We start from the raw sequence: 16,816 nt of genomic DNA, 5'->3' as shown, positions 1-16,816 counted from the left end.
CCTATATGGGTAAAAACTGCAACCAAAAAAAATCACTTTCACTAATATTTTAAGATTTTCTTTTAAACAAAATGCATGACAAATCTTAGAAGTCCAGTAATTGTATTTTTTTCCTTGAACTAAAAAATTCTGATATTTCATTTTGCGTCCAGAGTGAAAGCAGAATAAAGTCTTCTGTGTCATTGCTCTATTTAAAAGATACAAATAACATTTGGAAGGTTATTTCACAATCAGATACAAATCCTAAAAATCGCCAAAATGCATAGTACCATACATGTTAAAATGTGTGCTTAAATAACAATAGCAAGTAAATAGACTCATCTTCATAATTTTTCAATTTTTAATACAAAAAGATTAGACTACATTCATGAAAAACTTGGTAAACTTTTAAAAAGAGTAGTTCACAATGGTACTAAATGTTCCTACATTTTGCTAAGGAAAAGGCTGAAGTGCGACTGTTTTTTTCACAGCCTTCATCCAAGGTTACAGCAGAGTATTAGTTTTCTTGACATGGTTGAGGAATCCTGGCACCTCACTCCTTTCAGATCCAGTTAAACATGGTCTTTAAATAGATGGATGTGGCCTATTAATAGACCTCATTTCCTTACTAAGGACTTCAAATGAAATTATGTACTTGCTCTCCAATATTAAAAATCATCTTGGATATTTTCACAAGCTCACATATTCAAAGAGAAAGTGAAGTCTGATTGCACGCACCAGAGATAAACTCTTTGAGAGGATTATCCAGTGATGGTTTACATTTTTTGACCTCTTTACTAGTAACACATGTTCCAGAGGAAATTGGGAGTGATTTCTGACTCTGTCCTTAGCCAGTTTCCTCTTTTCTCTCCTTTACACTTGGGCACCTTTACGCGGTGAAAATTGCATTTTCCTCCACCTGCTTCTCAATTTAGATTCTCTCTTTCCTGATGAGATTTTATCTCTTTAGTTCATGCTAAGTAATCCTTCAGCTACATTTTGCATCAATTCCTTCATTCATTACTCCTTGATAAGTGAGTGTACCCCTGTAAGCATTATTATTTTTAATAAGTTCACATTTACATATGAAGCACTTGTACTCCAAAAGTGAAATTAAAGAAACAAAATTTATCCCCTAGTATCTTCCTGCTTCTCACTGATATTTATTGAGTTCTGAAAAAAGAAAGCAGCATATATAGAAGCCTTAACTAAAAATACTATGGATATTCCTCATGGTTTTCTTCCTTCACATTCCTGTTTAACTCATATAATACAATCTAACTCTAAAACCAAGATGAGCAGCTTCTCATCACACATTCATAAGTGTGCTTAGTATTAAATCTCTTTCTCTTATCAGGTCTTTCTTTGAAATTTTGGTTCTTCCGTTAACCATAAGTACACGATAGAGGGTGGAAGAAAGTAATCCTTGGTGATCTGAACAAAGGGGGGAAAAAAGAACTGCCTGAAGTTTGTAAGAACTGACAATGTTTTCAATGATATTTTCCTTTTCGCGGAAAAGGAGCAAATATATTTTGATGCCCACACTCTCCACTGGCAAGGAAATCCATGACCGAGTAACTCACGCGCGCCACAACAACACACCCATTTATGACCAGTGACAGCCAAAACCTAGGAAGTTTTTAAAAGAATGTGATTGTTGTCAGAAGGCATCGGTCTGCGCCGCGCCCGGGCGGCGCTGGGAGCGGTGGCCGAGGGGCGCGGGCCGCGCGCCTCGGAGCCTGGTGGGCACAGACCAGCCAGGGAGAGAATTCTGCATACTGCACACATCATCGCTCAGTTCAGGCCAGTCACATTGCATCTGGGATCACCCGACTGCGCTCCATGAAACCGTCAGCCCGCATTTGTGTCTGGCTGTTTTCTCCTGTCCGGCTGTAAACAAGGCCGGCTCGGGGTCGCCGCCCTCCCGCCTGCGCGCGCAGGACCCCGCAGTCAGACCCGGCCAGCGGCCCCCAGAGCCGGAGTTAACGTTCTTTCTCCCAGACGGCGGTTCCGGGGCGCACGGGCAAGTCACGGGGAGAAGCAGCTTGGGAGTGACAGCCCCAGGGTCCCTTTTCAGAGATGCTATCTCAGATTCCTAAGCTACCTGGCCTGGCGGGTCTGTTCCACGAAATCAGCGGAGGTGTTCCTAAGGTGAAACCATCGCTGTTCAGCAGACTAGCTCCTCACAGTCATTGTGTTGCGGAGAAGCGGGTGGTGGTGATTGTTTTTGTTGCTTCAATGCTCTGGAGCTTTGCTTGGATCAGCCCCCTCCCCACCCCACCCTACCCAAAAAAAAGACACGGGTAGAAATTCTGTGTGGCCCACCTTACAGGAACCCACTCATGCCTGGATTGCTGGGTGGAGTGCAGTGATGGTGAACAGGAGCCGGTCTTTTCGCTTCTGTTTTCACCCACTTCGGCCACCCTGTTGCCTTTACACTAAAGGGAAGTTCGGTTTGGAAGCCACTTCCTCTCAATAATAAAAGGCAGGGGTGTGATTGGAGCCCTCTTCCTTGGCAAGTGGCATAAAGCTAATATTTAGTATTCGCGACATTGAACTCTCCTAGACAGCTGGTGTGTCCCTGTTAAGGCTTTCATTTATTCAGCTTGAGCAGGAACTCTTTTTGTTCTCCCAGTCTATTACTTTGTGTATTTAAGGGATAACAGCCAAAGTGAAACAGCTTGCAATTTGCACCTGTCTGCTCTAAGCACTCCATGTTAGATTGCATGGTGAGCACACCCTTCACTGCTAATGAGAGTAAGACTGTGTAGGGCTGAGTGCAATTTCGTTGGGGGCCTTATAGGATATGATAGTGGTTTTTTTTTCTTCTGTAAATGATCTGATAATGACTTCCCTTTTCTGATCTTTAAGGGTTCCTAGAGTAGATGAATAACATTCCAAAAATGTAAAGCTGCATATTCTTTTTTTAAAATTAAATGTCAGGTAACTAACAATTGAATTAATATTCGGCTTGAGTTGCCTCTGATGAGAAAGAAAAAATTTAAATGCTAAATGATTTCTAAGTTGTTGCAAGCCCAAAACATCTACAAAAAGTGAAAATGTTAAAGTTGCTCAGTCCTGTCCAACTCTTTGCAACCCCACAGACTATAGCCCACCAGGCTCCTCTCTCCATAGGATTTTCCAGGTAAGAGTGCTAGAGTGGGAGCCATTCCCTTCTCCAGAGGACCTTCCCAACTGAGGAATTGAACCTGAATCTCCTGCACTGTAGGCATATTCTTTACCATTTGAACCACTAGGAAGCCCCAAAACACCTAAAGAGAACTTTACTTTGTAAAACTGGCCATGAAAAAAAAAGTAGATAAAAGCATTTTAGACAAATTTTAGAAATGGGACTAGTTTTGGAAAAACTGTCAAGCGCTTGAAAGTAAACCAAAGTTCTCTACTTCTATTACCTTTGGAAATTTAAAAACTGAATCAAAAATAAAACCTCGAGTGACTGCCCTCCAAATCTTATATAGATATGTTGATCTGACTCATTATCATGTGAATCACAGACTCAGTTTTCAGCAAATGAAAAAATATCTGCACATATGATTCTTTCAAGCTTTTTCCAGAAGCTCCCTGCATCCCGCTTAGCTTTGATTCCTTTGAGGAATTATATCAGGGGACTGGCATCTATTTTTTGAAGAATTTAAATCAAACTCACTGCAATGAAAGAACTTTTTATTATGGCTTATAGCACTTTCCCCAACCTTATGTATTTTTTTCTAGATCATTATAATAATCATTTTTCAATAATTTGGCAAAATCTCCTTGAAGATGATCCAAACTTTAGTAAATTACATTTATATATTTATGTGCCTTCTGTTAATCAAAGGGCCCATGTTTCAATTGGATTCCACAAATTTCTTGCATTGGCAGTTCTGTTGAAATAATCGTGGTGGGTTCAGTGAAGTTGAGGTGGTCACAAATGTGGTCTCGCTGGTAATTACTCTAGTTTAGCACAATCATTGGCCTGCATCTCCCTGACAGAGAACCTTCCTGAGCTTGTCAGTGATGGGCCCTTTCCACACAGCTTCAGGAGCCCCGCCAGCCACTGCCGAGTCTGGTTAGGTCAAAGGGTTGAGCCATGTGTAATTCAGAACAGAGGGGGTCCCACGGTCACTCCACAAAAACAATTACACTACTTATTTCACTCCAGCCCTTGCCCAAAACTCACAAGCCTCATAGCTTCAGTGCAGTCAATCTAATTCTGCCCCTGGGCGATAAGCCACATGAAAATATGTGATGCTGTGTTTATAAATCTCATCAAAAATAGAAACAGTGGACAGGCACAGTGAAGCCCTACTACGGATGGTGGGAAGCCTTGGAAATTCTGAAGGCACTTTTGTTTCCCTTCTAGAGACTCTCTTTTGCGGTTACATTGTCTGCTCCACTCGTGAATCATCCTTTTTACTCGTGAGTGCTGCAGTGGAGACCGCATTCCCATTCACTTCTATACTTTCTCTCCACGGATAATATTATGAAAAATAAAGCTTAAAGGGCTGCTTTTAAAGAAAAAATAAAAATCAAAAAGAGGCTCCTGTTACATCAATCTTACCTCTCGATCCATGTTCTCTGCTTCTTGCCCTTGGCAATGCACAGATTTAAATCAAGTTCTCTGAAAAAGAAAAGCAGTGTTTGAAAGCTAGAATAGATTGGCCCCATCTTAAGACATATTAAGCAATTTGGGGTTGGAGAGATAGAGCTACGAGGCTTCTTAATGGTCCCCGCAAATCTCTGTTTATAGTCAATAGTATTTGATCTGGTGTTTTGGTTTTTTCAATTTTTTATTTTATTGAAGTATATTTGATGGACGGAAGAGCCTGATGGGCTACAGTCCATGGGGTCGAAAAGAGACACGATTGAGCGTCTAACACACACACACAGCTGATTCACCATGTCATGTTAGTTTCCAGTGTCAGTACAGTGACTCAATTACACATATACATAGTCTTTTCCCATCTAAGTTATTACAAAATACTAGTATCATCCCGCATGCTATTAAGATGGCAACTTGTTTTTATTGTTGTTCTTGTCTGTTTAGCTAGACTTCTAACAAACTGAGAGCTGGCAAATATTCACAAGATGTTTTACACAAGTAATCTCTAGGAAACAATCAGGCTTAAAGTAGACAGCCTAAACTTCCTTCTTTTATGCCTAAAAAAAAAAATTCAGATTGCACTGAAGTTTATGATGAAAACTTGCTTTCACATGCTTTCAGTAGATTTTATTTTTATCTTTTTTAAAACTATTAAGATCTAGCTATTCAACTGTTGAACGTAGATAATATCTGAGAATGTTATTTAGTCATGAAGTCATGTCCAACACTTTTGTGACCCCATGGACTGTACCCTACCAGGCTTCCCTGTCCTTGGGATTTCCCAGGCAAAAATACTGGTGTGGGTTGCCATTTCCTTCTCCAGGGGATCTTCTTGACCCAGAGGTCAAACCCAAGTCTCCTGCATTGTCAGGCAGATTCTTTACCACTGAGCCTCCTGGGAACCCCCATAGCTGATAAAGTTAATGATAAATACATATACTTAGGTAGCAAGCAGATTAAATTCTAAGAACATCATCCAAAAACAATATGGATTACGCACACTTCGTGAAAGGAAATGTGTTTATAGCACTCATAAAAAATCCTTAGTCATGCAGTTAATTATCCAGCTCAATCTATAAGCTATTCCATGTGATATTATTTCAATTGATAAAAATACTGCACTAGAATACCATCTGATTAGCCAGATGATTATAATAAGTGGGAAATTTCAAAAATGAGGGATTGTCCTAGCATTTATTAGATTACTATAAATAGTTACCAAAGGAGCTTTTTAAACTTGGAATTTGCCCTCTTGAAATGGTTATCAGTATTTGGCAGTAAAACAAAGTATTTCATGTATGAAGGATACATGTGACTTTTTTTTTATTCAGAGCTCTCAATCATAGTTTTAAAAAGTCAGTTCACAAAAGGCAAGCGAGCTCTTTCATGGCAATCAATGTGGCAAAAGGAAAGATTTTAGTTCTTTTATTGGTAATTTTAAAACTCTTTTATGTAAGCGAAACATGAAAGATTCAAGTTGATTACCTCTAAAATAAGGGAAAAAATGTAAAATTATCTAAAAGAAAAAACTGACATTAAAATGAGGAAATTTTAGCCAAGTAACAGAAATCGAAATTCAATTTGCTTGTTTTTTCCCACATCACAGTGACTGAAGAGGAATTCAGAAACAACTACTTCTGAGAACAAACGTGGAGCGGAAATCTCTTTTCTTTTGTTTCCTTGAATTTGGTATTAACCTAATACACAGCTGACCTTCCCTGGTGGCTCCGCTGGTGAAGAAACTGCCTGCAATGTGGGAGACTCAAGTTCAATCCCTGGGTCGGGAAAATTCCCCCGGAGAAGGGCATGGGACCCTTCTCCAGTATTCTTGCCTGGAGAATCCCAAGGACTGAGCCTGGTGGGCTACAGTCCATGGGGTCGCAAAGAGTCCGACACGACTGAGTGACTAACACAATACATAGTTAATATTTGTCTTTAAAATGTTTGTAATTCGTAAAGTTTCTCGCTTTACACTCATCGTAAATTTATGTGGAGACCTAGAATCTAACATATGCAAGCCAGAAAGCACAGGCTGGCTCTCTTCACATCATTCGTGTGCTCAGGAGACTTGCAGATAAGGCAGACCGCTTCTCTCTCTTCATAGACGGCTGCGTTCTAAATATCTTTCTACACCATATTCAGAGTGCAATATACGTGCAGTAAGCCTGAGTACAGTTATGGAATAAGATCAGAATTCCTTCATTCTCTCATAGAAAGCATGTCCTTGAATCTAGAGAGCAGTTTGATAGAACCAAGTGGTGTATCATTTTAAAGCAGGTACCACTCAAGGAGAAGTAGAACCCAGTATCTCTGGGTCTCTTGACTAAATAGTATGGCAGAAGGTCCCTCTGGCCTTGGTATCTCTAGGAGCTAAGATCAAGCACCATTTGCAATAAGGAATGTCAGTCTCCAGATTCTGATGAGCTGGGATTTGGGAGTTTGTGGCCAGGTGCCTTATGATTGAGATACAGCCTTCTGAGCAGAGTTGATAAAGAATAATAGAGCCACCATGAGCTGGAGAAAATCAGAGAGCATGTTCCCTGGCTGTCGGGCATAAAAAAGACATGGGCAACATATTGGTTCTGGCCTAAACATTGATACCTGAATGTGTGTTTCCATTTGCAATTCCTGGGAATTTAATTTGAAGACTTCCAAAGTGGGAAAGCAGTGTTTAAAAGCTATAAAAATGACCCAATTGCTAAAATCTGTGACAAACAGATGACAAAAAATAGGCAAGAGACCAGTTTCAGAGGCCAAATCGGTGAGCTGGAGGCAGCAGAATGGATTCTGAGGAGTGGGCTGAATTCAGAAACAAGCCGGAAAAGGTGAATGGAAAGAGCTATGAGCACAGAGGGGTGATGAAAATGAGAGTGAGACGTTCACAGAACAGTGAGCAGAATCCATCAGCAAGCAGTAATTTTAATAAGTTACTGATTGACGAACAGTCACCACACCCTCGTAAAAACCTATCGCTTGTGTGACTCACCAAAGATGAAGACAATCCAAGAACCGATATTTTTGCCCAGCTACCTCTATGACCTATATTGTCAAGAAAGTCCAAAGGGGCTTTCCTTTCATTAAAAAAACAAAAGGGAAAACAACTGTTATAAACACTATCAATTTACCCCAAAGCTTGTGTTTGGCCTTTCAGGAACTCCTGACTTAATGAACTAATGAGCAAAGTTTTCACTAAGTCTACAAATTTGGACCACAGTGTGGCATGTTTACTGAAATTCAAGCAGCCTGCAATAGGGCTTGCCCGGTGCCGCAGTGGTAAAGAATCTGCCTGCCAATTCAGGAGATGCAGGTTCGATCCCTGGGTCAGGATGATCTTCTGGAGGAAATAGCAACCCGCTCCAGTATTCTCGCCTGGGAAATCCCATGGACAGAGGAGCCTGGTGGGCTACAGTCCACGGAGTCACAAAGAGTCGGACTGAGAGGCTGAGCATGCACAACAGGAATCACATTTTAAAAGCCAGTCTCAAACTTGTAAGTAGGTCGGTAATTGCAATATAACCTTCTTGCAAGTATCCCATTGACCATATCCTGTGGAGCCCAAGTTAATAATCACTAAAAAGCTAATTTGTACAGTCACTTTTTTTTTGGTTTGCTTTAAGACTGATCTTAAAATGGCTTTCACTGAAATTGTTGACCTTGTATTTATTGCAAATTAAATCCTGGCACTGCCAAATCTCTGAGTATGGGTTCATTGCTTCCAGAGAAGGGAATTAGCATGGCTACAGCTGTCATTCCATTGCATTTTTCTTCTCAAGCAGACCAGCAAGGGCAAAGATGGTGTTAGACAGAGGTCGCAAGCCAGATTCTGTCTGCAAACATGCTTTGTTTGACCTCCACAGTGATTTTAAACAGATTGAGCCAATATTGAAAAATAAAAAAATTGCCGTCAAAAATCTGACTTCTGGCTTCTCTTGGAAAATTTTTAAAAATTGGCAACATCGGTGGGGTGGGGTGGCAGCATGTTCTTTAGGCAGTGTTGCTAGTGCCCAGGGTCCCTGCTCTTCCTGTTGCAGACCACAAACCAAAATGTAAGCTCCATAAAGGCAAGGCTTGCTGACTTCATTGCTGCATATTTAGAGCCCAGAACAGAGACTGGAAGGAGTGGGTGCTTGGCAGACTCTTAACGTTGAATGATCTCAGGACTTCCCAGGCGGCACGGTGGTAAAGAATCCACCTGCCAATGCAGGAGACCCAGGAGACATGGGTTTGATCTCTGGGTCAGGAAGATCCCCTGAAGAAGGAAATGGCAATCCACTCCAACATCCTTGACTGGAAAATTCCATGCACAGAAGAGCCAGGCAGGCTACAGCCGATGGGGTTGCAAAGAGTCGATGCATCCGAGCAACTGAGCACACACAGATGCACGCAACGATCTCAAGAGCAAACAGATACTTCAATGGGTGACTTTAACACAACAGGCAGTGCTCAGGAACTGCCACAACACGCCTCAACTTAAAAAAATTAAATAAATGTGCAGGTCAAATAAATTCCGCCAGTCCTCAGGCAGAGAGAGAGGCAGAGTACCCACATATCATTCTGCTAGGGCTGCTGTTTTTCTTATAAAGAAACATTTCTCTGTATCCTTGCCACTTTCAAAAACAGAGCCACAAGTGTTGAGGAAAATGACAGTGATCACAGACCCAGAGTTCTTCACTCAGATCTATTTCTGGTCTGGCCTCTGTAGGGATCTGAATTTGACGTTTCTGTGAGACACACAAGTGGGAAGATACTTCCAATAACAAACGGGCCTACCAAGTCTCCTCTCTCATTCTGTGCAATCGCTTTTTGTAGTACAATCTAAATCTATATTAGAGAATAAATAAAAGGGGACTATGAAAATTACCATGGAAAGTCACTTCTTAAACCTAACACGTGCAGTAGCTCAGTCACCTCCGACTCTTTGCAACCCCATGGACTAGAGCCCGCCAAGCTCCTCTGTCCATGGGATTCTCCCGGCAAGAATACTGGAGTGGGTTGCCATTTCCTCCTCCAGGGGATCTTCCCGACCCAGGCCTCGAACCCTGTCTCCTGCATTGACAGGTAGATTCTTTACCACTGAGCCACCTGGGAAGCCCTAAAAATATAACACACTGTCACTTAAATAAAGAGTCAGAATAACACTGTGGAATCAACTTGTGTTAACAACGAGAAAGACACTGGTCAAATATCATATATTTACGCATGTATGTGGAATCTAGAAAAATGGTACAGATGAACCCATTTGCAGGGCAGGAATAGAGATACGGACATAGACAATGGATGCATGTTGGGAGAAGAGCTGGGAGGTTGGAATTGACATATATATATATATACTGCTGCTGCTAAGTTGCTTCAGTCATGTCCAACTCTGTGCGACCACATAGACGGCAGCCCACCAGGCTCCCCCGTCCCTGGGATTCTCCAGGCAAGAACACTGGAGTGGGCTGCCATTTCCTTCTCCAATGCATGAAAGTGAAAAGTCAAAGTGAAGTCGCTCAGTCCTGTCCGAATCTTTGCGACCCCATGAGCCTACCAGGCTCCTCCGTCCATGGGATTTTCCAGGCAAGAGTACTGGAGTGGGGTGCCATTGCTATGACGTATTAAATAGATAGATAGTGAAAAGCTGTTATATGGCACAAAGAGCTCAGCTCGGTGCTCGGTGGTGACCTAGAGAGGTGGGATGGGGCTACAGGGGGTAGGGGGGACGTGGAAGGGAGGTCCAAAGGGAAGAGTATATATGTATATTTATGGCTGGTTCACATGTTGTACAGCAGAAACTAACACAGCATTGTAAAGCAAGTATACCCCAGTAAATTTTTTCAGGCTCTTGCACATAGGGAAATTGCTTAACCTCTAAAAGTCTCCAATTTCCCTACATAAGAGTTGAGAAAATTTAAAAATTATGTATGTCAAACGTCCAGCTTCCACTTAGGGTATGGAAACCTGGCAGGCTGTTAGTCCCAAACATAAAGCAAGAAAAAAAAGAATTATGAATGTCTGCAAATTTACAACTTTTCTGAAAGCCACCCAGGAGCTGAAGTCACAGAATAACCAACTAACCCAAAAGCAAAGGAAAGAGCAGTGGGTCCAAGGAGTAACAGGCTGCAAGCACTTGCTTGCTGGAATCGACCTGAAACCCCTTAGAAGCCACAGGGAGACTTCAGCTAAAAATTGTTCATGAGTTTCTGAAGTCATTAGTCAAATTTGAAAGTGACCTAGTATAGGGCTGCCGTCTATGGGATGGCACAGAGTCAGACATGACTGAAGTAACTTGGCAGCAGCAGTGTGAGAATATGGAGCGTGTGGGCAGGATGCTCAGTAGGCAGTTCTGCCTGTTTCGAATCTCCAACCGAACAGCTATACTGTCCACGGAGCCCATCCTATGCCCCCAGGCAAGGGTAGAAACTCGAAGTACTGCCCAACTGCCCGCATGACCTCCAGCCTTGCCCCTCGGGGCCATTCTCCCATCAGGAAGCCTGGCCACAATGCCCAGCGGGCACAGGGCACATCCCATAGCCTGTCCTGGGTCTGGACTCAAATCAGCAGCCTTGCCCAGTTATTGAGCCTGAATGGTGACCCTGAGCAGCCTCCACCCCAGTCTACAGTGATGCTCAGCTGCAGAGCCCAGCATACAATCCTACTCGGAAGTGGAGGTCAGAAGTGGCCCTGCTTGACTATGGGACACAGACGGGCGCTTTGCCCAGGCAGGGAGTCACAGAGCATAGTCTGTGACTCAAGTTGGTTTTACAGACAGTGGCTGTGTCTGACTGTAAAGCATGCTCTCCAAGCCAGCCCATCTGTGGGTACAGCAGGAGACCCCACTGACCAGAAAACCAGATGAGCAACCACTCCTGACGGATAGCTCAGCCAATGACCCGCTGGCTGGAGTGGCAGTCATGTACCTGATAAGGATTAATATCCGAATCATATAAGGAACTCATATAACTCAGGAGTTAAAAGAATCAGATCAAAATATGGGGAAAGGACCTGAATAGACATTTTTCAAAATCTCCAATCCTCAGGTACATCAAAACCACAATGAGGTATCACCTCACACCTGTTGGATTGGCTGTTATCAAAAAGACCAGAATAAGATGCACTGGAGAGGTCATGGGGGAAAGGGGAAATCTTGTGCACTGCTGGTTGGAATGTAAATTGATACAACCACTACGAGAAACAGTAGGGAAGGGTCTCAAAAACCAAACAGAACTACCATATGATCCAGCCATCCCCCATCTGGGTATAATCACTATGTCAAATAAACATCTGCAACCCCACGTTCACCACAGCTTTGTTTACAGTAGCTTCCCTGGTGGCTCAGATAGTAAAGAATCTGCCTGCAATGTGAGAGACCTGGGTTCGATCCCTGGGCTGGGAAGATCCCCTGGAGGAGGGCATGGCAAGCCACTCCAGTATTTGTGCCTGGAGAATCCCATGGACAGAGGAGCCTGGTGGGCTACAGTCCATGCAGTCACAAAGAGTCAGACACAACTGAGCGACTAAGCACAGCACAAGATGTATAAACAGTCTAATGCTCATCAGGAGAGGAACGGATAAAGAAGATGTGGCGTATATGCAACAGAATATTATCCAGTTGTAAAGAAGAAGCAAATTTAAACAAATACTGTGTGATCTCACTTATATGTGGAATCTTAAAAAAACACACACACAGAGAAGCAGAAAGTACATCTGTCATTGCCAAGGCAGAAGTAGGATGTGGGGGGGGGATGAGTGAAGGTGAACTTCTAGTCCTAAAATAAATAAGTTATGGGATCTACTTTAAGCATGGTAACTGTAATTTGTAGTGGTGCATTTTTTACTTGAAAGTTAAGTGAGTAGATCTTGAAAGATTTCATTTCAAAAAAAAATAAGTATACAAAGTGATAGACGCATTAACTAACCTTAGTGTCATTATCACTTTGCGATATCTATGTATCAGATCATCATGTTGTACACCTTAAACTTACATGGTGTTATATGTCAATTATAGCTCCATAAAGCTGGAAGAAAACATGTAATTAACGTGTTAATGGCTCCCACATAAAGACTGGGTAACATAATGAATATATGAGGAATTTCACCAAAGGGATAGAATAATAAAGAATCAGATGGAAATGTAGAAATGAACAATATGGTAAGGAAAATGCAGAATATCATCAACAAGCTCATTAGTAGTCTAAGTACAACTGAGAATAAAATCAGTTAAACTCAGTCCATCAGCAACAGAGATTATGTATATAAAAACAGAAAGGTAAAGAGAGAGCAAAAAAAAAAAGAGCAGAGTATCCAAGAATAATAGAAAAATTCCGAATGGACTAACATACCTGTAATTCTGAATATAGGAAAGGAAGACAGAGCACATAGGCAGAAGAACGATCAAAGGAATAATGACTGGAAATTCTCTCAGATCAATGACAGACACCGAAGCAGAGGCTGAAGAAGCTCAGAAAACATCAAGCAGGATAAAACATACACATATACACATCAGGCTCAAACCACTGAAAACCAACAGCAAAAAGAAATCATGAAGGTAACCAGAGGAAAGAGGCATATCACACACAGAGGAGCAAAGTTAAAAATTATAGCAGACTCCTCATCGAAACTCTGTAAGCCAGAAGAGCGTGGGCAGATATCTTTAAAGGGCAAAAAAGAAGAACAACACTAAAGTTTAAAATTCTATAGCCAAGGAAAATATCTTTTAAAAACGATGGTAGGGAATGTGGGCATGACAGAAAGAAGATATTGTCAAATCCTAGCCCCCAAGAAACAAGGTAAACCTGGAAGGGAGAAAAATCCAAAACAACCAGTTCAGTCTCTGGAAAGAGGCCGGAGGCTAATAACCAATGGAGAAATAGGCATTCATGGGAAACTGCAGAAATTAGTGTAAGTACTGTGGGTACCTCCTTGACCCAAGGTTGCTCCAGTCTCTGCAGTGACCCCTAACACCAGCTGGGCCGGTGGAGTAGTGCTTCCAAGGAAGCACTGGCAATAAAAACCAGCGGTTCCACTGCTCTGGCATGGAATTTTGGTGACGAGGACGGAAAACTCATACCCAGTTGTATTGTGAAAAGTATCAAAATCCGTAGAAAACAAGCGTTGACAGCCCGTGGCTCTATTACGCTGAGTTGCAGTCCCACTTGGGATATAGTAGATCACTCGACTGATCAGAAATTAGATCAGGAGGTCCTGGAAATGAGAGACCAAAGAAAGGCTATTAATAAACGGGTGCTCCATGGGTCTGTGCTGATCAGGGGTCTGTGCACGTGGGCAGGGAAGACGCGAGACTATCCAAGCTGTGTGCACATCCCCGGGTGACCTGGATGCTGTGCAGATCTACACAAAAGACCCAGGAGGACCTGGCAGAAAGAAGAGCTGAATTTTAAACATGTTCCCAGCCCCACACACAGATCCAGCAGGAGAGGAGAGAAATCTTACAGACGCAAGGTGTCTGTGGACAGTCCTTGGTTCATCACTGTGCTCTGCAGATGCACAGGAGCCTCCATAAAATGAACCTAAAAGTGTTTGTTAAAGTTTGAAAAAATTCAGAGAGACAGCAGCAGGTACACATCACAGGGAAAACAGACTCGATCGCTTAAGTTCAAGCAAGTTACTAAAAACAAAACAAATGAAATATAACTCAAACAACAAAATAAAACAGCCACAACAATGGTCCTCAAGGCAAAAGCTCAAAATCACATTTGCTACACCATATTATCTACGATGCAGGTTTTCAACAAAAATTTATAGGACAGTGAAGAAATAGAAAAGTGTGACCTATATTCAGGAAAATAAGCTGTCAACAAAAATTAACTCTGAGTGGGTAAGGAGGTTGTATTTAGTAGACAAAGACTTCAAAGCAGGTTTTATAAAATGTTCAAAGAATTCTAAGAAACTGTGGTTTAAAATGTAAGGAAAATATATTAATAGACTCAAATAGAAGAAATCTCTAAAAAAGGAAACTATAGAAACAGTCAAATGGAAATTTCAGAATCGAAAGATGTAAGGACTACAGTGAAAAATTCACCAGATGGGTTCAAGAGTTCATGAAATGAGATGGTAGAGAAGGAATCAAGAATATTAAAAACAAATCAATAGAATTTATCCAGTTTGAAGAAGAGAAAGGAAAAATGCAGACAAAAATGAGACTTCTAGGAAAAGATGAAGAAAAAAAAAAAAAGGGAAGAAAAATATCTGAGAAAATAATGGCCTGATAGCAAATAGCCTTCCCTGGTGGCTCAGATGGTAAAAAGAACGCCCGCAATGCAGGAGACATGGGTCCAGTCCCTAAATTGGGATGATCCCCTGCAGAAGGAAATGGCAACCCACTCCGGTATTCTTGCCTGGGAAATCCCATGGACAGAGGAGCCTGGCAGGCTACAGTCCATGGGGTCACAAAAGAGGCGGACACAGCTGAGTGACTAAACAACAGCGAAGGGACCTTGTGTTTGCGGTTGGACTCTCTTCTCCTGGACCACTCTCTGGAGTTTTGCTGGGTCTCCTGGCTCCCTCTCCCGCAGTCACTTCCTCCAGGTTACAACTTTTTTGATCCTACTTCATCAACCAATGCTGACTCAGCTATTTCCTCTTTAAGAAATTTATTGTCATCTCTTATCTGCGGACCCTTACCATCCTACACACTTTTATGAGTCTTTTACTAGCCTTACAATAAAAGCGCAAGAGAAATATAAGAATATATATATGAGATCTATATCTATATCTATCTATATATATTGCACAAAAGCTCATAGAAAGATCCTATTATATTCACCAGCTAATCTGAACAGAGCACTGAGAAACTTCCCTGGCAGTCCAGAGGTTAAGACTTTGTCTTCCGATGCAGACGGTGTGGGTTCTATATCACGGTCATAAACCAAAGCATAATACAGCAGCAGTGTTGTAACAAATTCAAGGAAGACACTAAAAATGGTCCACGTAAAAAAAAAAAAAAAAAAAAAAAAAAAAACTTCAAAAAATAGAAAAGAAATAAAGAGCATTAAAATATGTCCTACCCAGAGGAGTGAAGGTCCCTTCACTGCCTGTTCAGGGCAGCCCAGCTCTTCCTCCCACCGTCCAGCCTTGCCACTTTCATCCTTGAAAAGAACTTTGCTAACAGAGCCCATAAAGCATGACACTGGCGACCTGGGCTGTGATTAAAGTCTGGGGATCAGGGAGGACAAGCCCCAGCCTGCTTTATCCTAGCAAGAATTCTGCTTCCAGTGTTCCTAGCATCGGATAGAAGAAAAATTCCAAACTGCATTTACAAGGTAGTACCAATGCAGAGGAAACGATTGCCTTTAGCAAGACTTGAGAAAACATACCTGTCCTTTGTTATTGATAGTGATCAATTGATCCCTAGAATCTGATTGAGAACATCGGGGTATAAATCAGGCCACACGTGCAATTCCAAAAACGTCATTGCTAGTAATTCATAGTATATTTCAACTGCCACTGGCATGCATTTCCGGATTAGTGTCACATAGGGGTTCACAAGAAAGCAACAGGGGCTATTTGTTTATACGGTCACATTTCTACCCTCCTTTTCCCTCATATTCATCCGGATGCAGGCATAACGTATCAATAGGCACATCAGTGTGGGTTTGCTTCTTCCTCAGGTATTCAGTGGCAAAATGTTGGTTGATTCACAAGTAAAGGGAAATTAGTGTCATGAAAGGATAAATTTTGTTGCCTAAAGAAACAAACATTATTACTTCTTCAGGGGGCCTGCTACCTGAACTGTTCCTCTAGGCAGGAATGTTCTCCATCAGCAGGTTAATTGCTGGGATACTCTGTATTCATTTCCAAGGCCCACATTCACTTGTGTATTCTCTCAATCATCCCACACATATTTATGGGGAACCTAGTATATGAAAGTTCCAAGTGCAGTGGGTGACGACGATTCCTGGCCCTAAGGGAACTACAGCCTGGATAGCAACTTCAGAAGGAAAGGCACAATCAGTGAGATAAAGATGACACCACCACCACTGAGAAATTGACCATAGCCTGAGAGCCCTCAAAAAATTAGACTGAAGTGGAAAAAAAAAATCAAACTCATCGGACATGTAAGTGTTAACAACATGGTAATTGATCAGGGACTGAGGCTTTACATAGATGATATCACTTTGTCCTCACTACAACCCCTAAGAGGGGCTGCATTATCCCCACTTTACAGATGAGGACATTGAAAATCCTGAGAGGTTAGGTGACAGGCCACCTAAGAAGCTGGGATCCAGGTTTCAG

The 16,816-nt window shown here is 42.0% G+C and overlaps 1 protein-coding gene across 3 annotated transcripts in view; it reads right to left on the bottom strand.

The window, feature by feature from the left end:
* LOC138426071 (uncharacterized) overlaps nt 1–16,816 on the bottom strand; it is a 203,075-nt gene that overhangs the window by 163,097 nt on the left and 23,162 nt on the right. For 2 of the 3 annotated variants that reach the window (XM_069564735.1, XM_069564736.1), the window contains exon 2: nt 4,541–4,600. In XM_069564735.1, the coding sequence (XP_069420836.1) occupies nt 4,541–4,552 (12 nt within the window). In that variant the 5' untranslated portion in view covers nt 4,553–4,600. Of the gene's footprint in view, nt 1–2,304; nt 2,420–4,540; nt 4,601–16,816 lie in introns of those variants that run through there. The other variant, XM_069564734.1, reaches the window with a different exon arrangement.

Source organism: Ovis canadensis, chromosome 20 (assembly GCF_042477335.2).
Source record: "Ovis canadensis isolate MfBH-ARS-UI-01 breed Bighorn chromosome 20, ARS-UI_OviCan_v2, whole genome shotgun sequence".
NCBI lineage: Eukaryota > Metazoa > Chordata > Mammalia > Artiodactyla > Bovidae > Ovis > Ovis canadensis.
Note: the sequence above shows the minus strand (reverse complement) of the source record. Positions and strands in the feature narration are given on the sequence as shown.